Below are 25,290 nucleotides of genomic sequence, written 5' to 3'. Positions count from 1 at the left end.
AAACCAGCCAGGGCCAAGAGACTCCTTTTAAAGTGACCAAAGTGTAAGCAAGAAGACCCCTCTATAACAGGCTATTTCCTGTGGTGTTTCAACACTGGGCCAGCCTGGAGCTTGTTCGGCAGACAGAGCATGGTCTTCCTGAAGACAGAGTTCCAGGTTCTGTCCCCTGGGGACAGTTCTTTTTCTTTGCTTTCTTTATTTGTTCATTCAGTCACTCAGCAGAATTCCTGCAGGTCCAAGATTCGTGCTGGGTCCTGGGAATGGGGGACAGCTCAACCCAGCCTGGCCCTTGAAGAGCGTGCAGCTTCCCAGCTGGGTGGAGCCCAGTGGTACACCTGACTTCCAGGAGCACGGCAGAGGCACGCTGATTCTGTGAGGTGCCACAGAAGGCTTCCTAGGGGAAGTGTCGCTGCTTGATGGAGACAAGGATGGAGAGCACTCCAGGTTTAAGGAAGAACATGTGCCAAAGCCACAGACTGCCCCGCCCCTGTGGGGCAAGGGTGGAGAGCCTAGACCCCTCAACCGAGCTCAGGCAGGTGCAGTCCTAATTGCATGGGACACGGAGTGATGGTAACGCACATAAGGGGCGGAGCACTGGACAGGGACAGAGGTCAAGCTGCCCCTCTCCATCCTCCCCACTGGCTGGTCCCCTAGGCCTCCCCTTCCTGCCAGTGGGATCTGGCAAGTACCAACTTCTCAATCCACAACCATTTAGGAAATGCCGATGATTAGCGATCATTATCATGGTAATTAAAAGTCCCTGGGAACAGCTTGGCTAACATCCATCAGTCTCTGCAGTCATGTTGGCCGTGAGCTGAAATCGGAATAAAAACCTGGAAGCAGAGCAGGGAGAGCAGTGCTAGGAGGAGGATTTAGTGCCGTTGGCCACCCAAGGCAAGCACCGAGGTGGCTGTGAGGGTCTTTTCTCATTAAATGGCATTTTCAAGGCTGGCTGCTTTGCTAGCCTTACCGCACCAATCACACATGGGGAACAGAGTGGGGCTTTGCAGAATCGCACAGCTTCTTCAGCCAGTGAACCTTTTCTGAGCTGTGGCCCCAGACAGGGTGGGTGGGGGTTAATTTCCTCGGAGGGCTTTTCCTGCCACTGTAGTAGGGGAATGAACCAGGCAATGATGCCAGGCAGTGGGCGATGGGCCTGGATGCAGAGAGTAGAAACTACGTGATTAAAACCTACTGTTGTGTGTTTTCCAGGGTGCGGGTGGGCACCGAGGCAAGAGAAGGTCTGAGGATGTTCATAGATCGACATCGGGGGGGAGGGGTGGCCGCCCAGCACTCAGCCCCACCGGGATCCCTCACACCTGCCTCGCCAGTCCTGCCCTCGCACGCGGAAGGCATTTCCCAAAATACTGACCCTATGTTTTATGCCCCTCCCCCCAGGTGTGCTCTCCTTACTGGGGGTGATGCACCTGTGCCCCCTGCTGCAAGCACTCAGAAAGGGCTGCTCCTCGAGCTGGTCCAATTCGGTCGAGTCTCTTGCCCATCGTGATGGCATCAGGCCTTCACCAGACTACAGTGCTCACAGGAATAGCAGACAGACTCCAGGCCCCGTTACAGTGGACTCAGAATAACTGACCTGCCCTGGACCCTGGGGAGGCACTGTGGGCCTGGCAGACCCGTGATATCATTGCCTCTGTTGAGCATAAATATCGGGGTGAATTGTATAAAATTGACAGGGGGTTTATGGTTCAAAAGCAGTCAGAAACCATTAAAAAGGTTGACTATCAGCAGTTTCATGCAGTTCAACCTAATAGTTTAAACCTGTGTTCTTTATTCTGTTTTCCCAAAGCACTTGGCTGATCAGTGTTTTTAGGTGGGGGCTAGGGGTAGAGGTGGATTGTTGCAGCAGGAAACGAGGCTGGCAGCATGGGCCCCGGACTGTGATACAGCAGGTAGGGTGGGGCAGCCAGTGCTGTGGGCCTCGCTGGTGCTGGAGGAGGGACGGGGACATGTGGCTGCCTTGCTCTCTGGAGCTCGGGGTCAGGGAGTTTCATTAGCGCTTGCTTTGTGCTGGCTTCCCCTGCTGGGCACTTCCTTTATCCCTCTTTTAATCTGAAGCAATCAAGTCATTTGATTTATTACAAGAACTTGGGTGAAACCCTCAGGCCACTTCCCTAGGAAGGCGGCAGACTTTATGGATTGGGACACATTTCAGCAAACAATCCACGCTGTCAGTTCAGCCACTCAGCAAGTGTTTATTGAGCACTTACTATGTCAGGAGTGTGCCAAGGCACCCTGGCCCTCCCTCTGGGATGGTAGACCCTAGTAGGAGAGACAGATAAAAAAGGAAAAGACCAGACAAAAGGTGGAAGCAACCCAGGTGTCCTTTGATGGATGAATGGATAAACAAAAGGTGGCATATCCGTACAATGGAATATTATTCAGCCTGAAAAAGGAAGGAAATTCTGACGCATGTGGCAACATGGATGAACCTTGAGGACATTATGCTAAGTGAAATAAACCAAATACTGTATGCTGGTGAGGATGTGAAGAAAAGGGAACCCTCCTGCACTGCTGGTGGGAATGCAGACTGTGCAGCCTCTGTGGAAAACAGTATGGAGATTCCTCAAAAAATTAAAAATCAAGGTACCTTTTGACCCAGCTATCCCACTTTTAGGAATATACCCTAAGAACACCATAGAACTTTTCCAAAAGGAGAAATGCACCCCCATGTTTATGGCAGCATTGTTCACAATAGCGAAGATCTGGAAACAGCCCAAGTGTCCGTCAGTGGACGAGTGGATTAAAAAGGTTTGGTACATATATATGATACTATGGAATACTACTCACCCATAAGAAATGATGACATTGGATCATTTACAATAACATAGATGGACCTTGATAAGATTATATGGAATGAAATAAATAAATCAGAAAAAACTAAGAACTATATAAATCCATACATAGATGGGACATAAAAATGAGACTCAGAGACATGGACAAGAATGTGATGGTAATAGGGAAGTAGGGAGGGGGGTGGGGGAGAAGATGGGGTGAGGAAGGAGAGAGAGGGAGTGGGGGGAGGGGAGGGGCACAAAGAAAACCAGTTAGATGGTGATGGAAGACAATTTGACTTTGGGTGAGGGGTATGCAGCAGAATCAAATGTCAAAATAATCTGGAGATATTTTCTCTAAACATATGTACCCTGATTTATCAATGTCACTGCATTAAAATTAATAATAATAATAAGGTGAATTTATGTAAGATTACATGACAATTAATAGAGAATAAAAGCTTGAGAATTCTATGAAGGAAAAAAGACAAATGTTTGATTCTACTTATATGAGGTACTAGAATAGCCAAATTCATAGAGACAGAAAATAGAGCAGTGGTCACCAGGGGCTGCAGGAAGAGGGGAATGGGGAGTTGTTTAATGGATAGAAATGTGTAAGTTTTTTAAGATGAAAACACTTTTGGAGATTGACTACCCAACAAGGGGAATGTACACATAGAAATGGTAAGATGGTAAGTTGCATGTCACGTGCATTTTAGCACAAGTGAACATTCTTTAAATAAAAAGAAAGCAAGCATGCACACTCATGAGCTGGCATGATAGCCCCAGCTCCACAGGGACAGCATGGAGGCTGTGAGGAGAGGGCTCGCTGAGCATTAATGATGTGCTTGATGTTGTGGTGTCCCCAAGCACTGCTCTGTAGACTTTCTTGATCTCTCCCTATAAACGCCACACAGGAATGAAGAGTGAGCCACATTTCTGAGTCACCCTCAGGGCTGTCCCATCCGCTCCACTTCAGACAGGATCTCAGCTGGCCAGGCATGAGGGGAGTGTGCCCCCACCCACAAAGCCATTTCCGTGGCAGCGTGGGGAGGCAGTGTGGTACAGGTCCTAAGCCCACCTGGGCCCCGCCGTTCACAATGGCTCTCGAGGGTTTGCTTCTTTTGGTCCCTTCCCCCAGGAGGCCCAGCCCATGTTGGGGACAGGAGGCTGGCATGCTCTGGGGAGGGCAGGCAAAGCCAGCACTGGTGGATGGGCAGGCCTTCGCTAGGCAGAGGGAGGCGAGTGAGCCCCTTGCTGGCCCCATATTGCCTCTGGCTAAGGCACCTGCTCTCAGGAGCCACATAGCAGCTCTGCAGCAGGGACAGGGTGGCCTTGGCAGCTGCTACTTATGTTAATTTTATCTCCCTGTATGGCACCTCCATCCCCTTTAGGCATCCAGTCTGCAGGACACTTAGTGTCCATGCTGAGAACCCACTGAAGATTTCTTCACCCCCACTCAGCCACAACTTAGTGAGCACCTACTTTGTATCTGTAAACTTTTGGGATCAGACTGTATGGCCTGCAATGTGGAGTAGAGGCTAACAGAGTGGTGGGTTAGCCTTGGACAAGTGGCTTAACTTGTCAGAGCCTCAGTTTTTCCGTCTGGACAGTGGGAATAATAATAGAGCTTCCTAGAAGACTGTTATCACCAGATGCTAGGAATGAGGGAGAAGACTTTTTAATCGTGTATTTTGTGAATTTTAGGTCATGTGTGGGTGTTAACAATTCAAATGGTTACGTATTGTAGGAAGGCTGTGAGAGTATCAGAGAGGGTGTTCCAAAGCATTCATCCCAGCAGGCGGGTTCTGTTATTCAAGAGCCCCATGAAGCCTGACCTGTGGTGGCGCAGTGGATAAAGCGTCGACCTGGTAATGCTGAGGTTGCCGGTTCGAAACGCTGGGCTTGCCTGGTCAAGGCACATATGGGAGTTGATGCTTCCAGCTCCTCCCCCCCCCCTCTCTCTCTCCCTCTCTCTCTCCTCTCTAAAAATGACTAAATAAAATAAAAATTAAAAAAAAAAAGAGCCCCATGAAAAGAGCCCCATGAAAGCAGGCCCTTCCGCAGAGAGCAGCTGGGAGGGAGGGGGTGACTCGTACCAGGGACAGGATTGGGACTCTGGTCCTGTGTCTCACACTCTGGAGCATGAAGAGGTGGCTGCTGACGGCTTGGAGAAATTCCCATCACTCAACGAGTGAACAGGCAGTGCTGTAGAGCTGAGTGCTCAGCCAAGGGCTGTGTGTACGCTGACCATGACTAGAGTTGAGTTGCACAGGAAGACTTGTCAGGTTGTTCCGAGTGGAAAGCACTGTCTGCTCTTCCGCCCTGTTGGAGAACCCTGTGCACACTGGCATACTAAAGGCTCTGAGAATTCCTGTAGTCACAGAGCTTGTTTAACCTTGTGCTTTCCAGTGTGTATCATCAGGGACCTTTTTGTTTCTGTTTTGTTTTGTTGAGTGGCCCCTTTTACTATCCTGCAGGACTCACCTGAGGACAGAGGAAGCTTGGGGAGAAGGAAACACTGTCCTAGAGAGAATCAGGGCAGACTCTGCCCTTCTGGTTCTATTATTTTTTAAATTTATATGTTGATTAATTTTAGGAAGAGAGAAAGGGGAAGAGAGAGAGAGAAACATTGATCTGTTCCACTTATTTCTATATTCATTGGTTGATTCTTGTATGTACCCTGACAGGGGATCAAACCCACAACCTTGGCATATTGGGGAAATGCTACTTGGCCAGGACTGGCCTTCTGATTTTAAGTTCCCCCTTTTAAGTAAGGGACTTGGTCCTCTCGTTGTAAATCTGTTGCATTTGTCAGGTGGAAGGAGGTAGGGGACAATGACAATGACAAGAATCCTATCCGTCGAGTGGCTGCTCTGTGCCCAGCACTGGGCGGTGGGCCTGTGTTCATTTGCTAGTCTGATCCTCATGGCCGCCCTGTGAGATGGGCACTGTTCCTACATCTGCCTACAGGTGATGACATTGAGGGTCAGGATGTGTCCAAATCTCACAGCTGCTAGGTGACAGGTCCAGGATCTAGAATTCAAACCACCGAGTCTTCCTCTTCCCTTAAAAGGTCACATCATTCCTTCACATACTCCCACTCATACTAAAGACCACTATGTATTCCCTTTCTCAGAAAAGAGATTAGGGAGCAATGGGTCTTGTACAAAGTAGTCATTAAGTTCAGGGGCCTTATCTCAGTTGCTGTTCTGAATTCTTCTCTGTGGCTCTCTGAGATTCTGGCCCTCTGTGCCTGCTACAGATGGTTTCTTCCCGAGCCACTCTCCTGACAGCTTCCAGTACCCTGCGTGGCCCAGCTGCCCCTTCCTCCAGCCTCCAGAGTCACAGGGGGAAGGGCAAGCAGGAGGAGCACGGTGGCATCTACTGAGCACTTTCCAGCCTTGCTCCAGGAGGGAGGGTGGGCCTGTGTGGGAGCGTGGTGCAGGGGGCTGCTCTGCGTCCTGTGCTCTAAGCAGGTGTCTCCCGCACTCAGGTCTGGAAGAGGTCAGGGGCCTGGTTCTACAAAGGGCTCCCCAAGTACATTCTGCCTTTGAAGACCCCCGGCCGGGCTGATGACCCCCACTTACGATCTTTGTCTGTGGAGCCAATTGAGCAAGAGCCCAGAAGCACTGAGACCAGTCCAGTTTACACATGGGCCCGTGGGAGAGTTAAGTCCCTGTCTTTGTCCCCTCTCCCGGGATAGCATCTGTTTAGGCCATCAGCCAGCCAGTGCCGTGGGCACCCGGCAATGCCTGCCACATTCTCCACGTGTCTCATACTGATGTTTCATCCCTCTCTGTGCCCTCAACTACTCACATGCACCCACGTGAGTGGCTGGACCTCAACATAGTGATTGCCTGCAGCCTGAGGGGCTCATTTCACAAACAAGCACTAATACAGAGGTGGGGAGGCCGTGAACAACACTGAATTTTTGCAGAAATGTGATATCAGTTGAGTTTTTTGTGAAGTATGAAAATGTCTTTCCAAAGCAGGCCTGTACCATCTCTTCTCAGCACTTGTCTTGTCTTGTGTTTCAATTAGGGGGGATTCTTGGCTTCCCCAGTCCTCCTACTGAGGAAAGTGACCTTGTGCCAAGGGCCCCTTGGTATTTGTGGTGGCTGCCTGATATGGTTGCCTTCCAGGTGCGGCCACCATCAGAAGGTGAGCTAGGCAGACATCTCTGCACAGCTTGCAAGATGCCTTAATGTTCATGATTTTGTTTTCAAAGTTCTTTTTGTGTGTGTGTGTGTGTGTGTGTGTGTGTGTGAGAGAGAGAGAGAGAGAGAGAGAGAGAGAGAGAGACAGAGAAAGTCAGAAAGAGGGACAGACAGACAGAAAGGAGAGAGATGAGACACATCAATTCCTTGTTGCCGTTCCTTAGTTCAGCGGTCCCCCAACCATTTTTGGGCCACGGACCGGTTTAATGTCATAAAGTATTTTCATGAACCAGCCTTTAGGGTGGAATGGATAAATGTATCACGTGACCAAGACAAGCGTCAAGAGTGAGTCTTAGGCCCTGGCCGCTTGGCTCAGTGGTAGAGCATCGGCCTGGCGTGCAGGAATCCCAGGTTTGATTCCCGGCCAGGGCACACAGGAGAAGCACCCATCTGCTTCTTCACCCCTCCCCCTCTCCTTCCTCTCTGTCTCTCTCTTCCCTTCCTGCAGCCGAGGCTCCATTGGAGCAAAGATGGCCTGGGCGCTGAGGATCGCTCTGTGGCCTCTGCCTCAGGCGCTAGAATGGCTCTGGATGCAACAGAGCGACGCCCCAGAGGGACAGAGCATTGCCCCCTGGTGGGCATGCCGGGTGCATGCGGGAGTCTGTCTGACTGCCTCCCAGTTTCCAGCTTCGGAAAAATGAAAAAAAAAAAAAAAAAGAGTTTTAGACAGATGTAACAGAGGGAATCTGGTCATTTTTTAAAAATAAAATATTGTTTAGACATAAATATAAATAAAACAGAAATAATGTAAGTTATTTATTCTTTCTCTGTGGACTGGTACCAAATGGCCTACGGATGGTACTGGTCCACGGCACGGGGGTTGGGGACCACTGCCTTACTTGTTCATTGCTCGATTTCTCATATGTGCCTTGTCGTGGAGCTACAGCAGACTGAGTGATCCCTTGCTCAAGCCAGTGACCTTGGACTCAAGCTGGTGAACCTTGCTCAAACCAGATGAGCCCGCGCTCAAGCTGGCGACCTCAGGGTCTTGAACCTGGATCCTCCACATCCCAGTCCAACACTCTATGCACTACGCCACCACCTGGTCGGGTTTCAAAGTTCTTGGTCTCACAACAGCCTCTGAAAGTGGACAGAACAGGCTTTTATTATCCCCAGTTAATAAATGAGTAGCCTGAGGCCCAGGCAAAAGAAAGGGCTTACTGATGTGTGACAGGGCTGGGAACAAAGGACAGGGTCCTGCCTCTGGGCTCTGGCTCCTTCTGTCTGGAAGTGCCTGAGTTTCAGCCCAAGACTCAGGAAGAAAGGTCCTGAATGAGATGAGGCTCATCCTGATGCCAGGTGTTTTCCTGGGTTTGTAGACCCAAGAAATAGGAGTCTCAGAGGGCTCTCGAACATTTGGGCTTTTTTTCCTTGTTACAAAAGTACAGCGTGGCCTGACCAGGCGGTTGTGCAGTGGACAGCGCATTGGACTGGGATGTGAAGGATACAGGTTCGAAACCCTGAGGTCGCCAGCTTGAGAGCGGGCTCATCTGGGTTTGAGCAAGGCTCACCAGCTTGGGCCTAAGGTTGCTGGCTTGAGCAAGGGGTCACTTGGTCTGCTGTTGCCCCCCGGTCAAGGCATATATGAGAAAGCAATCAATGAACAACTAAGGAGCCACAAGAAAGAATTGATGCTTCTTATCTCTCTCCCTTCCTGTCTGTCTGTCCCTATCTGTCCCTTTTCCTGTCTCTGTCACACACACACAAAATGTACGGAATTTTTAACAAAAAATTGTGAAGGTTATCAGAAGATATAATTTAGCAGGTAAAAATTCCCTGTAGCTTGGCCCTTTCAAACATAACCGTGATGGGCAGCTTGGCGTCGGTTCTCCGGGGATCTTTTCCTCGGCACCCCTCGGCTCGTCTGCCGAGGGCCTTCCTTGCTGCTCCTGCAGGACTCTGCCTGCACTTCGGATTCCCTGGAGTTCTCTCCCGGCCGTCACTGCCAGGGACAGGCAGGGACCACTTGCAAGTGGAGACGGGGACAGGTCAAGGAGAGTGGGCCTGGCTGGGCCTGGCCTGAGGGGGGCGCTGTGGCTGGCCAGACGCGGGGGGAGCCTGGGATATTTGTTGGAGTTGCTCCCTCTTCCCTTCTTTCCCGTGGCCACCCTCAGCGCTGGGCCTTTCTTCAGTTCTGACCGCTGTGGGGGTGAATCAGTGTCCCTTGGCTGAGGGCAGAGACACAGCCGTGGAAACCGAAGCTGAGGGACACTCTTGGGTTTAGAATGTTGCCTCGAGTGAGTTGGGGAGGGGAGCCCGGAGGCCCCCATGTCTGCTGCAGCATCAGCATGGCACACACGTGCATGCTCACACTCTGTCTGCTCCTCAGCCACACAGGCACAGACGGCCTTTTAATGACGGGGGTGAGGAAGCCAGCGGCCCACACACTCAGGGTGGGCACGTGGATTCACCAAGTTTGCCCTGAGGCCAGGCCATGTGGAGGCCCCTCATGTGAACTTGTCTCCCTCTGCAGACCAGATTGGAAGCCCTCCAGCCTCCCAGGGCACAAGGTAGCACCTCCTGCAGGCCAGGCCCTGTGCCAGGCAGTGCCAAGCAGAAGGTGGTGGCCCTTCTGCTTGATAGGTGACCTGTGTGTTTTGTCCTGGGGCAGCAGGACAGTGAGGGCTGATGATGGCCCTGGGCAGGTTGTGGAGGCCCAGGAGGTGTCTGCACCCACCCAGACAGGGGCGCACCAGAAATGTGTGGGCGCATGTGGTGGACAGAACTAAACTTGGGGAAACCTTTAGTTGAGGAGAGGGAGGAATAGGAGTGGGTGGAGGGGATGAAGGAGGCGTAGCAGGAGAGGCAAGAGGAAAGCAGAGAGGTTCAGTGCCATAGAAGCCAGTGTCAGGGGTTTGCAAGGGAGGTCACCAGAGTCACCAACAGGCCGGCTGTTCCTGACCAGTTTCTAAGCCTGACCCTGGGTGGCTGCGCTTGTCCTCTCTGATAAGCCTGTGCAGAAGCCAGAATCTGTGGTTTCTGATTGAATCTGGGCCTCCTGGCCACCCCAGACCTGGCCATGCCCTCACAGAGGCTCTTGGGCAGCTCCCAGACACTTGTGGGAGACCATAGGCCTGGGCCAGCTGGAACCATCCTTATAGCTGGTTTGGGGTCCAGGGCAAAGGCAAAGGTGGAGCCCTCTAGGAGGGCTAGCCCTTCTGTGGCTTCCTGGTTCATGTGGCTTCCAGTCAAGTCTGTGGCAGCCTCTGGGAGGACTCGGCCATGCCTGCCTCTAGGAAGTCCCCCAAGCTGCCAGGGGCTGCTGCCTTCACCTGGAGTCCTTCTCAGGCTGGGCGGGCTCCTGGCAGCAGACAGCCCCACTGAGCAGCCTTGGCAGTGTGGCGCAGGGGTGTCACCAGGCCTTTCCAGACCGCTGCTGACTGGGGAACCGGTTGGTGTATTTCCACCTTCAAGAGGGGTTTCTCTCTCCAGTCCCAGCCCCACCATCAGCAGCGCCCAGGTGCTAGGCAGCTGGCTGCTGTCAGAGCTACTGTGTGTGGTCCAGGTCAAAGCTTGTCTGGTAAGCCCTACCCTCATGGCACCCCATTCAGCCAACACTGAACTTGAGCCCAAGTGGAAAGAGTGGCCAGTGGAGTGTGGTTCCCCCAGCGCTCTGAAAGCTTCATGGGGACAGGGCCATGGCTCCCTGAACAGGCCGATTTCTTAGCATGAGTAAGGCACAGGAGAGATGCTTCCGAGATGAATGATTGAACACCCACCTGCCCCAGGATATTTGAAAGATCTATGGAGGGGCTTCATTCGGGTCTGCAGGCTCCTCTAGGTAAGGGGTCAGTTGGACAGCCTCAGGAAACACTCAGAGGATGTTAAAATCACCCCGCTCTCATGAGGAGTCTCTCATCCCAGGCTGCTGCATCCCCCTTCTGCCCCGAGGTCCCTGCTCCCAGGTATGGAAGCTGATCCTGACCAGCACACTCTCTCTGACCCTCTTTCCCTTCCCCCCACCGCACCCACCCCTGTTCTCCATCCCTCTCCTCCCTCTCCATCCCTCTCCTCCCTCTCCTCCCTCTCGTCCCTCTCCATCCCTCTCCTCCCTCTCCATCCATCTCCCCCTCTCCTCCCTCTCCCCCCTCTCCATCCCTCTCCATCCCTCTCCTCCCTCTCCCCCCTCTCCCCCCTCTCCTCCCTCTCGCAGCCCTTGGGCTGGCACAGCTGTGGCTCCCAGGTTCTCCCCCCATTCCAGCTCACCTTGCTTTCTTTCTCCTGACCTTTGGGAGGAAAGATAATCAATAGACACAAGCCATGAACTTTTCAGTCCACAAAACCATCAAATGAAATGTATTGATGTTTCTGAGGAGGTCCTTTTTCTTTTTCCTTTAAATTTTCATTAATTTTTAATTATATAAGCATACATAATATATTTTAACAAGTAAATTCAAAAGTATATTACAAATTAAAATCTCTTCTCAAACAAAACCTTTTCTCTTGTTCCTAGAAACATATACTTGATATTGGGGTTTCTTTGGTTTTTTTTTTTTGTATTTTTCTGAAGCTGGAAACGGGGAGAGACAGTCAGACAGACTCCTGCATGCGCCCGACAGGGATCCACCCAGCACGCCCACCAGGGGCCACGCTCTGCCCACCAGGGGGCGATACTTTGCGCCTCCGAGGCTTCGCTCTGCCTCGACCAGAGCCACTCTAGCGCCTGGGGCAGAGGCCAAGGAGCCATCCCCAGCACCCGGGCCATCTTTGCTCCAATGGAGCCTCGGCTGCGGGAGGGGAAGAGAGAGACAGAGAGGAAGGGGGGGGGGTGGAGAAGCAAATGGGCGCTTCTCCTATGTGCCCTGGCCAGGAATCGAACCTGGGTCCCCCGCACGCCAGGCTGACGCTCTACCACTGAGCCAACTGGCCAGGGCCTTTGTTTTGTTTTTGCTTTTGTTTTAGTTAACAAAAGTAGGTGTTTACCCTTAATTCTGCAGGTTGCTGTTTTCACTTAAAATAATATTATGGGCATCCCTCCAGATCAATATAGATAGATTTTACTTTATTTTATTTATAATTGCTGAATAAAATTCTATTATGTCTTGTATTATTATTTAATTCTTCACCTATTGATAGACATTCAAATTCTTTCTGGCTTTTCATACTACCAGTGGTAATGAAACACCTTTATATGTATATCATGCTTTTATTTCCATGGGGTAGGTTTCCAAAAATGGGTATGTATGTTTTAAATCTCAATAGACATTCCAACAGTAGTCCAAAAATGTTACTGTTTTTTATCCTCATTTATTCCTGCATCCTTGCCTACCATGAATAGTGTTGGTATTTATCATTTTGGCAAGTAGACCTGGTGGAGGGTGATATTTAATTATTGTAATTTTCACATTTGAGTATCTTTTAAAATCTTTATTATTTCTTGATTATTCAGGTTTCCTCTTTTTAAAATTACCTGTTTAAATCCATTGCTCATTTTTTATTGAACAGGTTCCTTTTATTGATGTATTAGCGATACTAAACAGATTGCAAATATCTTTCTCCTTGACTTTATATTTTGCATAGTATTTTGTCATTCCAAAACAATTTTTTCCTAATTTTCTTGAAGTCAAGCATGTCCTTCTTTTGCCTTGCAGTTTCTAGGTTTCCTATCTTGCTTTAAAATACCTTCCCCTCCAAAGTTAAAATTATCTGCAAAATAAAAAGTTTAAGTAATAGGAGAATGAAAGGAAATTACTCACCAAAAAGAGAAAAATCTAACACCAAATATCACATTCATTAAGAAAGCACTGAAGTCATGAGCTATCAAAATGAAACCAAGGCCCTGGCTGGTTGACTTAATAGTGGTAGAGCGTCGGCCTGGCGTGCAGGAGTCACGGGTTAGATTCCCAGCCAGGGCACACAGGAAGGGGCACCCATCTGCTTCTCTACCCCTCCCCCTCTCTTTCATCTCTGTCTCTCTCTTCCCCTCCCATAGCCAGGGCTCCATTGGAGCAGAGTTGGCCCAGGCACTGAGGATGGCTTTGTGACCTCTGCCTCAGATGCTAGAATGGCTCTGGATGCAACAGAGCAATGGCCCAGATGGGCGGAGCATCATCCCCTGGTGGGTGTGCCGGGTGGATCCCGGTTGGGTGCATGTGGGAGTCTGTCTGACTGCCTCCCCGTTTCCAACTTCAGAAAAATACAAAAAAAAAAAAAAAATGCAAACTAAGAACAGCGCATCATCAGTCATTCAACAATATTCTGTAGTATTTAACTAATGTGATAAGGCAAGAAAATAAAATCTCTTACTATTGGAAAAGAGAAGAAATTCTCTTTTTTGCAGATGATATAATTGTATACAAAGAAAACCCAAGAGAGTCTACTAAAACAACCCATTAGGCTTAAGAGAATTTGGGAAGTGCTACGATACAAAGTCAGTCAATAATTTACATACAAAAATAAATCAATAGTTTTACTCTACACTGACTAATCAGAATTAGAAATGAAAAAATGAATTCATCATTGCAGCAAAAATTATAAAATGCCTAGAAATAAATTTTAAAAGAGGATTAATTAGCCTGACCAGGCGGTGGCGCAGTGGATAGAGCGTCGGACTGGGATGCCGAGGACCCAGGTTCGAGACCCTGAGGTCGCCAGCTTGAGCGCGGGCTCATCTGGTTTGAGCAAAAGCTCACCAGCTTGGACCCAAGGTCGCTGGTTCGAGCAAGGGGTCACTCGGTCTGCTGAAGACCCGCGGTCAAGGCACATATGAGAAAGCAATCAATGAACAATTAAGGTGTCGCAATGCGCAATGAAAAACTAATGATTGATGCTTCTCATCTCTCTGTTCCTGTCTGTCTGTCCCTGTCTATTCCTCTCTCTGACTCTCTCTCTGTCTCTGTAAAAAAAAAAAAAAAAAAAAAAAAAAAAAAAAAAAGGATTAATTATAGGTCCAACATGAAAATAAATGATAGAATCTTATCACAGGACAAGAACTAAGACATGAACAGAGAGGCAGAGAAGAATCTTGAGCCCTCTGAATTAGTAAGGGGAACAGCTATCCGATTCCCAATGGAGTCTTTAGGGAGAAGTGAATTCAGATGTTTTTCATTATTCTATTGGATAAACAAAAGGTGGCATACAGTGGAACATATCAGTCTTAGAAAGGATGCAGTACTGACAACCACCACACCATGGGTGAACGTTGCAGAATTATGCTTAGTGAAATATGCCAGAGACAAATGCCTTATAGCGTATGGTCCCATTTATGTGCAATGTCCAGAACAGGCAAGTCCATGGAGACAGAAAGACCAGTGACTGCCTGGGGCCGGGGAGGATGTGGAGGAACTGCTAATGAGTACAGGGTTTCTTTTAAAAGCAGTGAAGGTGTTCTGAAATTAGATAGTGGTGGTGGTTGCATGACTTTATGAATATACTAAAAAACACTGTACTTTCAAAGGGTGAATTTTATGGTACATGGATTGTATTTCAATTAAACAAATTGTGGCCCTAGCCAGTTGGCTCAGTGGTAGAGCATCCACCTGGTGTGTGGATGACCTGGTTTGATTCCTGGTCAGGGCACACAGGAGAAGCGAACATCTTCTCCACCCCTTCCGCTCCCCCCCCCCCTCTCTCTCTCTTCCTCTCCTGCAGCCATGGCTCAATTAGTTCAAGCACATCTGCCTGGACACTGAGGATGGCCCCATGGAGTCTCTGCCTCAGGTGCTAAAAATAATTCTGTTGGGAGCATGGCCCCAGATCCACTGTGCATCAGCCCCCAGACGGGGGTTGTTGGGTGGATCCCAGTCCAAGTGCATGTGGTAGTCTGTCTATCTCCCCTGTTCTCACTTGGAAAAAAAAAAAAAAAGAACACAACTTTGTAAGGAGCCTGACTGTTGGTGGCACAGTGGATAGAGCATCCACTCAGAGCTATGATGTCACCTGTTTGAAACCCAAAGTTGCCAGCTTGAGTGCAGGGTCACCGGCTTGAGCAAGGGGGTTTGCAAGCTCAACTTGAGCCCGAGGTCCCAGGTCTGCTCCCTGGTCAGTGTGCATATGAGAAGCAATCAGTGCACAACTAAAGTGACACAACTATGAGTTGATGCTTCTCCCTCCCTTTCTGTCTGTCTCTCTTTCAAAAAAAAAAAAAAAAGGAAGAAAAAAGAAAAAAAAAAAGCCCTTGCCAGTTAGCTGAGCAATAGAGCATCGGCCCAGCATGTGGAAGTCCCGGGTTTGATTCCCAGTCAGGGCACACAGGAGAAGCACCTGATTCTCCACCCTCCCCCCTTCTCTCTCTCTGTCTCTTTCTCTCTTCCCCTCTTCCCCTCTTCTCCTCCCACAGCATGGCTCAAATGGTTCAGGCAAGTTGGCCCAGAGCACTGAGGATGGCTCCATGGCCTAGCCTCAGGCACTGAGATGGCTTGGTTGCTGAGCAATGGGGCAGTGGCTGTAGATGGGCAGAATGGCTTTCAGGGTCTTTGTGTCACCCACTATGCAGACTCATTTGGGGTGACATGAGGGACCTGACATCAGTAACAAAGACACAAGCCAGAGAAAACATTCAACCATCTCTTATTCTCCCTGTAGACCCACCTTGCAACACTTTGGTCATATATGAACAATGAGTGGCCTGACCTGTGGTGGCGCAGTGGATAAAGCGTCGACCTGGAAATGCTGAGGTCGCCAGTTTGAAACCCTGGGCTTGCCTGGTCAAGGCACATATGGGAGTTGATGCTTCCAGTTCCTCCCCCCTTCTCTCTCTCTCTCTCTCTGTCTCTCCCTCTCCCCTCTAAAATGAATAAATTAAAAAAAATTAAAAAAAAGAACAACGAGTGTGCAGCAAAGAAGTGTAGGGGCAATGGAGTTTAGAGATGTGTTAGAAGAGATTATCTAAAATATTATGTCATTGTTCTGGATTTTGTCATGTTTACGGTAGCTTCAGCTTTGTAAATTTATGTTTTTTAAAACTTAATATGGACGTTTATGCTTAATTGTGTATGGCAACTTTTGTATTCTTAAGGACAGCTCCCTGAAATTTCATATATGATACTTCAGGCTTCATAAAATTTCCCTTTGCCCCTGTGGCTCTAGGTGTGGTCTGTCTGCAGGCCCGCCACCCCCGTTGCTGCCTCGGGCATTCAGGCATGGGTATTGCCACCACCGGCCTGCTGCGGTGTTAGGTGTTCGATGTTTGCTGCTGTTTCTGCCTCTCCTCCATGGGCGGGACTGTGTTTGTGTAGCCCAACTACAAGCCTCGGCCAGCTCAGCCTCTGCACCTCCCCCGAGGGTGGATCTGTGTTTGTATGCCTGGGCTGCAAGCCTTGGCCTATGCCCCGCCCCCGCTTGCGGGACTGCGCTCAAGTGCAGGGGTCACCAGCCTTGGCCCCTCAGGTGGGGCTGTGCTCTTGCACTCAGCCACAGGTCTCAGTTGGTTCCCCAGATTTGTATTGCCCCTGTGGGCGAGACTGCAGGCAGGACCGCTCTCGCTCACCCAGCCCGCAGCCATGGGTCAGACTGCTTTCATGTGCCCCTTCCACCACCACAGCCGCCCTCAGCCTCTGCCTCCACCCAGCAGGACTGTGCTCACGCGGAGCCTCAGTCGTGGCCAGCCCTCCCCCGCTTCTGTCCCTGCCAAGGGGACCCTGCTTCCGTGTCCCACCACCACCTGCCCTCTGATGAGCACTCAGCAGTGTGTGTGGGGCAATGCAGCTCAGACCTTAGCACTCTATACTGTATTTCTGATGGCTCCCTGCTTGTAAGCAACTCTGCTCTGAGTGCAGCAGGAGAGCTTCTATTTGGCTGGTGACCTGTTTCCCTTTGCTTGTATTGCTGGTTCCAGGAAAAATATTCATGTTATATTTGGGGAGTGACTCAGCCCAGGGGTTAGGGTGGCTGTCCCTCAAAGTGTTTCTCTCTGTGCCTCCTAGATTATATTCTCTTCCTGCTACTCTAGTCCTCTCATCTCTCCCTGTTCCCTGGAGCCCTGGGTGAGTGGTTGTGAAAGAGGTTTTCTGTGTGGTCCCTTTAAGACGAATCCTGGGTCTGAGAAATCTGTCTCTTTCTTGCATACAGTATCCTGGCTTGTTTCACAACTAAATACTGTTTGTATGCCTCTTCTAGGCTCTGGGCTGCAAGCTGGGGCTTCGTTCCTTGGGCTCAGGATCCTCCCCTCTCCGCTAAACTCACCCGCCACGCGAGTCCCTCTGGGCTGCCATTTGTTCCCGCGAGCTGGGCCGCCCTCTCCGCATTTCCGCTTTTCCTATCAGTCTAAGTGTGGCTTTGTCAGTGATCCTTGTTTAAGGAGTCCTCTTAGTTTAGTCCAAAGTTGGTTTTTCCAGATGATTGACCTTAAAATTAAGTTGTAATACACTTTGGTTCTGGGAGGTGGAAGTTGGCACCTCCACCTACTCCATCACCATCTCACCGCCCCCCAGGGGTAGCTTTTTCTAACCCCACAGGACTTTAAATTGCATGTATTATTACTTTCATACCTTTTTTACTTCATGCCAATCATATACATTTGGAAAAAGACGTCTGAGAAAATTTTGCAGCTGAAAATTAGGAAGTCTTAGCAGAGCAAAAATTGCTTGAAATATTATATGGGAAAGCCTATAGAAATGAAAACTAAGCTACCACAGGGAGAAAAACTTAAATAACATGGCAGATTTATATTTTGGAAGTCTCCACCCCTGCTAAATTACATGAGTTAAAACTTCCCAGGAAATAGCATTGATTGGATCAGTGTCCACAAGACCCTGCAAAGTAGAAAAAGCTGTCAGCATAGTATTGCTTATTTGAGCACATGCAGGAAACATCCTGATAGGAAATCCATAACGATTAATTTTATGAGTCGTCAGACATTGTTCTGGGTGTGTCTGTTGGGTGTTTGTAGATGAGAGGAAGGAACATGTGAATTGGTAAAGCAGATTGCGCTCCCTAATGTGGGTGTGCCTCATCCAACCAGTTGGAACCCTGAATAGCGGAAGAAGGCTGACTTTCTTGAGTATAAGAGAGCTCTTCCTGCCTGACCCCCTTCAAGTTGGGACATTGGCTTTCTTTCTGCCTTTGGACACAAAAGGAATCATTTCTCTCTGGGTCCTTAGTCTGCTGTCTCTGTGTGGAATGACACCATTGCCTCTTCTGGGCCCCAGCTTGACTGCTCACCTGCAGAACTTGGGTCTTGTCAGCCTCCACAACCACATGAGCCGATTCTTCATAATAAATCTCTGTGTATGAGTGTGTCCTTAAAACATTTTTTGTTTTACTAATAGTACATATGACTTGTGTAATAAAAATAAAACAAGAAATCTAATTGCTTAAAGATCCTTCTAAGACTGGTTCTAAAATGATCTTGGAAGATGAGGTTTACCCACTGTGGAAATTGTTGGTGACACTTGTCTTGGACATATGTCTAGATCTATTTGTGGTCAATAAGTTGCAGCCACGCTGAAAACAGTGGGAAAGTGTGCTACTAGTCCTCCTTCTCTTAGCAAACGTTTCCCAGTGGCCTTGCCAGCCCACTCCACAGTTCCCAGACTGAGGGAAGTGGAATGCTCCCTGAAATCTCTCCTGTCAATCCTGAAGGCAGAGAAAGCCGCTTTGTCCAGGACCCTTGCCGTGTGGGACCCTCCCGCCCAGCCCAGCCAGCTCCTTCCCCCACCCCTAAACCCACTGCCTTCTAATGGATGCTCCTCTCCAAGCCTCTTCCTTCCCTTCCCTGATCCGTGTCCCTCAGGACTGGGTAGCAAGCAGAAGAAGTCTAGTCTTAAACTTTCTTCCAGACCCTATCTGCTCCCTCTTCTTTGCCTTCTACATTTCTCAGTTCCAAATGACTGGTCCACACAGAGCTTCAAGTATTTATTTATTCTTTTCCTACTCCAGTGTGGAGTCTGAAAATTATAATAATCACAGTGAGTAGCAGAAAGAGGAGGTAACTGTCTCCCCAGGGCCTGAGATTCTTAAACCCTCTTTTCTGTCTTCCCTCAACTCTTCCCGGTGTCTCTGACTAATCTTCCTTTTTTCAAAACCCCCAGGAGAGAAGCTGGGGGTGGGGTGAGGAGGATGCAGGTAGAGATCTGCGGGAGATCCGGGCTCCTAGGTGGTGATGTCCTGACTCATCTCACACGCCCAGCGTTGCACCTGATGGCAGAAATTGTCATTCCAGCGGCCGTCCACCTGGACTTCGCACAGTCTTCGCTTCCACCTTCCTGGTGGCCCTGCCAGTTATCTGGCTGAGTGGCAGCCCAGTTCCTAGGAAGGCAGGACAGGGCTCAAAGCTCTGACCACTCCTGTCCCAGCAATTCTTTCCCACCTCAGAGAAGCACCACCTTAGAGAGTTCAGAGAGCAGAAGCTGCAGCCTTGAAGGCTGGGAGTCTGGAGGGTGAAGGATTGGGGAATTTAGTCCCTAAGAATGGGCGGGGATACATAGGGGCAACAGACCAGGTGGCTGTCCCCAGGTGAGACTAGGGGGGTGGGGAGGGGATACTTACTTGTAGCTATTCCTATAGTCTGTGCCATCCACCCATTTCCAGGAACCATCGGTTTCAGTGAGATCTATCCAGGTTTTAAAGGGGTGTGTGTGTTGAAGACGAATTTCTGGAAAACAGGTAGGAGGGAAGTTTCTAGACCCTTGTACCTCCATGCAGGCATTAGCTGTGGTTCCCTCAGCCTTCCCCAACTTGACCTGCCCCCGAGTTGAAGCATCAGCTCCCAACAAAACTGTTTCCTCACCTTAAAAAGAAATTTTTTTTAAAACCTTAGCTATTGTTTAGAGCAGCGGTTCTCAACCTGTGGGTCGCCTAAAGCCATCGGAAAATATATAATGCATATCAGGTATTTACATTCTGAATCATAACTGTAGCAAAATTACAGTTATGAAGTAGCCACCAAAATTATTTTTTGGTTTGGGGTCACTGCAACATGAGGAACTGTATTGTGGGGTCACGGCATTAGAAAGGTTGAGAACCACTGGTTTAGAAAACATTCACTGGGCTAACGCACATACTAAATGCTTCACAGGGATTATTATTTATTTATTTAAGTGAGAGGAGGAAAGATAGAAGACAGACTCCCACATCCACCCCAACTGGAATTCACCTGGCAACTCCCGTCTGGGGGCTGATGCTTGAATCAACCCAACTAGCATCAGTAGCCGGGGCCGATGCTCAGACCAACCAAGCCGTCCTCAGCGCCTAATGCTCTATCCACTCACACAGTACTGAAATGTTAGGTAGGGCTAGAAGAAACTGACACTTTTATAGGTCAAAATTGGCAATTTCAACCTTGGTAAAGTAAAATATGTTTGCAATTATTCCACCATGTAAATTGAATATATATATTCAAATTCAGTAACTGTATTCTGGCAACATGTAGCCATTGAAAACACTGGCTGAGGAGGAAGAGTGGCTTTGAATTCTGGCTCCATCGTGACACATTTGCTGCATGGCAAGTCCCTTAGCTTTCCTGTCCCTGGTTCCTTCATCTCTGCTTCCCTCAGAGTGGGGATAATAAGAGTTGTGGCCCTGACTGGTTGGCTCACTGGTAGAGCGTCAGCCTGGCATGTGGAAGTCCTGGGTTCGATTTCCGGCCAGGGCACACAGGAGAAGTGCCAATCTGCTTCTCCACCCCTCCCCCTCTCTTTCTCTCCTTTGTCTCTGTCTCTCTCTCTCCCTCCCACAGTCAAGGCTCCATTGGAGCAAAGTTGGCCTGGGTGCTGAGGATGGCCGCATGGCCTCCGCCTCAGGCGCTAGAATGGCTCCTGTTGCAGTGGGCTGAGCATTGCCCACTGGTTGGCATGCCGTGTGGATCCCGGTCGGGTGCATGCGGGAGTTTGTCTGCTTCTCCCTGCTTCTCGCTTCAGAAAAATACAAAAAAAAAAAAATAGTGCTGATCTAGTAGGATTGTGAGTTTTTTGTTTTGTTTTGTTTTTTTGTTGTACTTTTTTTTCTGAAGCTGGAAACGGGGAGAGACAGTCAGACAGACTCCCGCATGCCCCGACTGGGATCCACCTGGCACGCCCACCAGGGGCGACGCTCTGCCCACCAGGGGGCGATGTTCTGCCCCTCCGGGACGTCACTCTGCAGTGACCAGAGCCACTCTAGCGCCTGGGGCAGAGGCCAAGGAGCCATCCCCAGCGCCCGGGCCATCCTTGCTCCAATGGAGCCTTGGCTGCGGGAGAGGAAGAGAGAGACAGAGAGGAAGGAGGGGGTGGGGGTGGAGAAGCAGATGGGCGCTTCTCCTATGTGCCCTGGCCGGGAACCGAACCGGGGTCCCCCGCACCCCAGGCCGATGCTCTACCGCTGAGCCAACCGGCCAGGGCCAGGATTGTGAGTTTTAAGGGAGTGAATACATATAAGACAATGTCTGTTACATAGTAAGGACTCTGTAAATGTTACCTGCCATGGACCAGTGCGGCTAGTACTTGTTCAGGTCCTGAGTGAGAACTGTGGGGAATGAAGAAGTAAACTCAGAGAGAAAAAGGATGGGATCCGAGGTCTCTTTGGAACGCAGGGAGCTTGCAAGAGTGAGTCTCCACCCTCAAACCGCTTTATTTATTGGGCAGAATAAAGTCATTAGCAAATCAAAGATATCTCTGATACAAAGTCACATTTCCAAGGCAACCCAAGAATTCTCCCAAGTGCAGAAAACCCTCCACCCTGCATAACTGAAATCAACCAATATCAGAACAAACAAAGGGTGAGAGAAAGAGCATGTAAATTGCCTCTAGCACCTTAATCAAGTGAGGTGGGGGTTGGGCAGACTGTCAGCTTACTATCAGTACGGCACACCTCAGTCCCCCCAAAATCTAAAGCGCAAGGACCCTGTCAGCTCTCAGTCTCCAACAGTTACCATTAATATCTTCTGTTTCCAAAAAACAAACAAAACAATGCCCCACCTATTCTAACAGGTTCGTTGTGGACCATAAATGGCAGAAAGCCATTGTAGATTGGAGGCTTAGCAAAAGGCTAAGTTCTCCCTGCTCCACCTCCATATTGGCTATGATGCTGAGTATTTGCACCCACTTCACTTGCTTCCTTAACTTGCTGGAAGCAATTTACATGCCCTTCCTCTGACTCTTTGTTTTTCAGATGTTGGTAGATTTCACTAATGCATTCTTTTTTTTTATTTTTTATTTATTCATTATAGAAAGGAGAGAGGAGAGACAGAGAGAGAGAAGGGGGGAGGAGCTGGAAGCATCAACTCCCATATGTGCCCCGACCAGGCAAACCCAGGGTTTCGAACTGGTGACCTCAGCATTTCCAGGTCAATGCTTTATCCACTGCGCCACCACAGGTCAGGCCACTAATGCATTCTGTTTATGCCTTGGGAGAGTTTCTGTTTTAGCCACAGATGTGTAACTTTGTATCAAGGACTTTCTTGATTTGCATATGGTTATAATAATAAAGCAAACTGGGGCTATGGGGCACTGGGATATTGCCATCAGCAGTTGAAGACTCTTCCTGGTCCCATTTTTTTCTTGATTTTTTCTTGATGAGTATGTTTCCTTAATTTTGCACCATTATTAGGAGCTGCGCTGGGCCGTGGCACAGGTTGATTCTTCCCCGTGAACTTCAGAGTTTGGGGTTGTGGTCTGGTGGCATCAGTGGGCAGGTGAGACCTGGAGGGTCATGGAGGAACCCCGGCTGCACCTGAGTCTTCCAGGAGGCGACTTTCATTCAACCCAGTACCCATGGCTGGCAGGTCACTGGGACTCCTGGCCCCTCTGTTCCTTCTTCCCAACTGACTGCCATTCCTGTGGCCAGTACACACAAGCAGGAGCTCTCAGTGTCTCTACTGTGTTCTCCACCCAGGTCCTGGATTTTAAAATTCATCCTGTCTTGCATTGTCTTCTGACCTCCTCATCACCTGCTCACCTGGCTCCTGTCCCTTTGCCGAGTCCTGGCCGTAATCTCCCACTTCTTAGGATCAGTGGCTGCTCCGCTATGAACCCTGGAGTTCTGCCAGACATCTGCTTCCGGCCTCTCCCGTAGGTTAAAAAAATAAAGCGGGCCTGATCTAGCCCCCCAGAGTTTGCATTCCAGAGGTTTCCTCCCGCCTTCAGGAAGAGTGTGGACTCACCTGCTCCTCTCTGGAGTTGATGACAACCAGAAGCGCGTTCTCCAGCTGATAGTACTTCTCAGCCTCGGGCCGGTCAGTCCAGAGCGAGAGAACCAGTAGCAGCTGCCTTCATGCTCCAGCCAGTTAACAGGGCAGCATTCTGTGCCTGTGGGAGGAGAGTGGGCAGGGGGAGATGAGATCCTGCTGGGGGGGCAGGCACACTGGGAACGGAGACCCCCACTGTCCCTACCATTGCTTCGCAGGAAGGCCATCTGACAAGCCAGGATGCGCAGATCAGCTGGGAAGTGCTTCAGGTGGAAGAGCAAGGTGGCATGATCTAGGGGACAGAGTGACAGACAGTGATGTGGGCAGTGTGGGCACTGCACCTACTAGGACCCCACACAGGACTCCAGCCTTTGGAAAAACTCAACACACACAGCACACATACATTCACACATACCACACACACCTCACTCACACCACACATCACACATACACTCACACACACAACACACCTCACTCACAGCACACATCATACATACACTCTCACGTACACAACACACACCTCATTCACACCACACATCACACATACACTCTCACACACACAACACAGACCTCACACCACACACATCACACATACACTCTAACGCGCACACACACACTCACATGTCACTCACTCATGGGAGGGGCTCGGACCTTCTTTCAGGTCCTGCTCCTGTTTCTCCAGCCTGGCTTCCAGAGATGTCACGCTGTCACCTATGCTGCCTCCTGAAAAAGAGAAAAGCTAACTGTTTTCCCTCCATTCTGCCTCCTAACAGCCTCCATCATCACCCACTGGAGCACCAGTCCAAGCCACCGTCACCTTCATCTGGGAGGTTCCGGCTCTGCCCCCGGTCTCCCCACCTCTGCCAGTCTCCCCACACTGCCACCCTGGCTTTCTGAGGAACAAACCTACTCGGGCTGCTCCCCTGCTTCAATCCCTTGCATACGCCCCATTTTCTCAAGATAACGCCTCACTTTATTAACACAGCAGTTTGCCTGGCGCGGCCCCTACCCACCTCCTAGCCCACCCCTCGCCACTTAGTTCCTGCCACGCTGGAAGTGTTTGCAGTTCCCAAACATGCAGTGGTCTTCCTCACCTTCTGGTCATTCCAGATTTGTCCTCTCCACCTGCCACTGACCGCCATCCTCTTCACCTGCCTATTCCCCCCTCAGCGTCCCTCAGCCCAGGGATCAGTGTCCCTAGAAGCCTTGCCCAGCTCCTCAGGCTGGGTTATCTGTCCACGGCACCCCAAACACATCCTTTTGCAGACCAGACCCTGGGCACCCACCTCAGAGTCCGGCAAACCTGTCCTGGTAAACCGTTGCCTCACCCACCCAACCCGCCCTGGCACGTCCCCTCCGGGAGCACCTGCTCACCATGGGAGCCGAGAGCCCGGATCTCTGACAGGGTGCTGGAGGAGAAGTTGCTGAAAGCTTCTTTTAGGGTCCAAAACTCCACTTGCATCTGTGTTTCTTGTCAGGAGGGAGAGCGCACAGGACGGAGTGGAGGGGTCTGTGCCCATGTGGCAGCCCCGTCACGGTCATGACACTGTCTCCCTCACCACCCCCTCCCTGCCCCAATACTCGCTCAGCACTGCACCTCACTGCCTCCATCTCTTCCCATCAGAGCTCTCACATCCCCAGCACTGCCCATATCTCCGCCTCCTCATCAGGGCTTCATCTCCACTGGCCCCTGTGACCCTCACTTTGGGACCCAATCACACAGATGGCCATCAGCAGCAGGATGTTGAAGCCCAGGACCAGAAGACTGAGCCAGAGCCTGGAGCAGAGACTCTGCTGCCCACGGGGCTGGGAAGGAGGCGTCCCTGCAAGGGAAGCGGTGTCAGGAGGAGGGCTGGCGACAGCCAACCTAAGGGAAGCAGGGGAACAGAAGTCTGAGGAAGTACAGCCCAGGGGGTGGAGGGAAGTACTTGGGGAGGGATTGGGGAGTCAATGGGCTGTAACCCCAGCATGTAAGTACTGCACACACACTTATCTGCACAAGTACACCCACATTTATACATGCAAATATGCACACATGCCTACACAGGTGTATGCAACGCATCTGCACACGGCATTGCTATTCACATCATCTGTGTGTAAAGTCCCAATCTGCCGGGGTCCAGCCCCAGGGGGGATCCAGGGGTCCCACAGGAAGAGACGGCGTCGGCACGAATCGAGTGAGAGAGCCGAATTCTTTTCTTTCTCTTTATTCTCTAGTTAGCATTTACTGCCAGGCATC

General features: G+C 50.1%; 1 protein-coding gene and 1 long non-coding RNA gene across 3 annotated transcripts in view; one reads left to right on the top strand and one right to left on the bottom strand.

The window, feature by feature from the left end:
* The window catches only part of LOC136391628 (uncharacterized), a 63,370-nt gene extending 40,365 nt beyond the window's left edge, over positions 1-23,005 (top strand). For both annotated transcript variants that reach the window (XR_010748875.1, XR_010748874.1), the window contains exon 3: positions 22,760-23,005. This is a non-coding gene — a long non-coding RNA (uncharacterized lncRNA). The remainder of the gene's footprint in view (positions 1-22,759) is intronic.
* LOC136391627 (asialoglycoprotein receptor 2-like) lies at positions 18,798-24,784 on the bottom strand. The gene is made up of 8 exons (XM_066363384.1): positions 24,649-24,784; positions 24,426-24,561; positions 23,703-23,774; positions 23,257-23,343; positions 23,028-23,172; positions 21,344-21,391; positions 19,439-19,544; positions 18,798-19,198 (listed from the first exon to the last, which is right to left on the bottom strand). Exons 2-7 carry the CDS (start codon positions 24,511-24,513, stop codon positions 19,514-19,516), a joined length of 471 nt encoding a protein of 156 aa, XP_066219481.1. The 5' UTR covers positions 24,514-24,561; positions 24,649-24,784; the 3' UTR covers positions 18,798-19,198; positions 19,439-19,513.
* Positions 24,785-25,290: the final 506 nt, after the last annotated feature.

Source organism: Saccopteryx leptura, chromosome 2 (genome assembly GCF_036850995.1).
Source record: "Saccopteryx leptura isolate mSacLep1 chromosome 2, mSacLep1_pri_phased_curated, whole genome shotgun sequence".
In the NCBI taxonomy this organism is placed as follows: Eukaryota; Metazoa; Chordata; class Mammalia; order Chiroptera; family Emballonuridae; genus Saccopteryx; species Saccopteryx leptura.
This window is presented reverse-complemented; position numbering and strand designations above follow the sequence as displayed.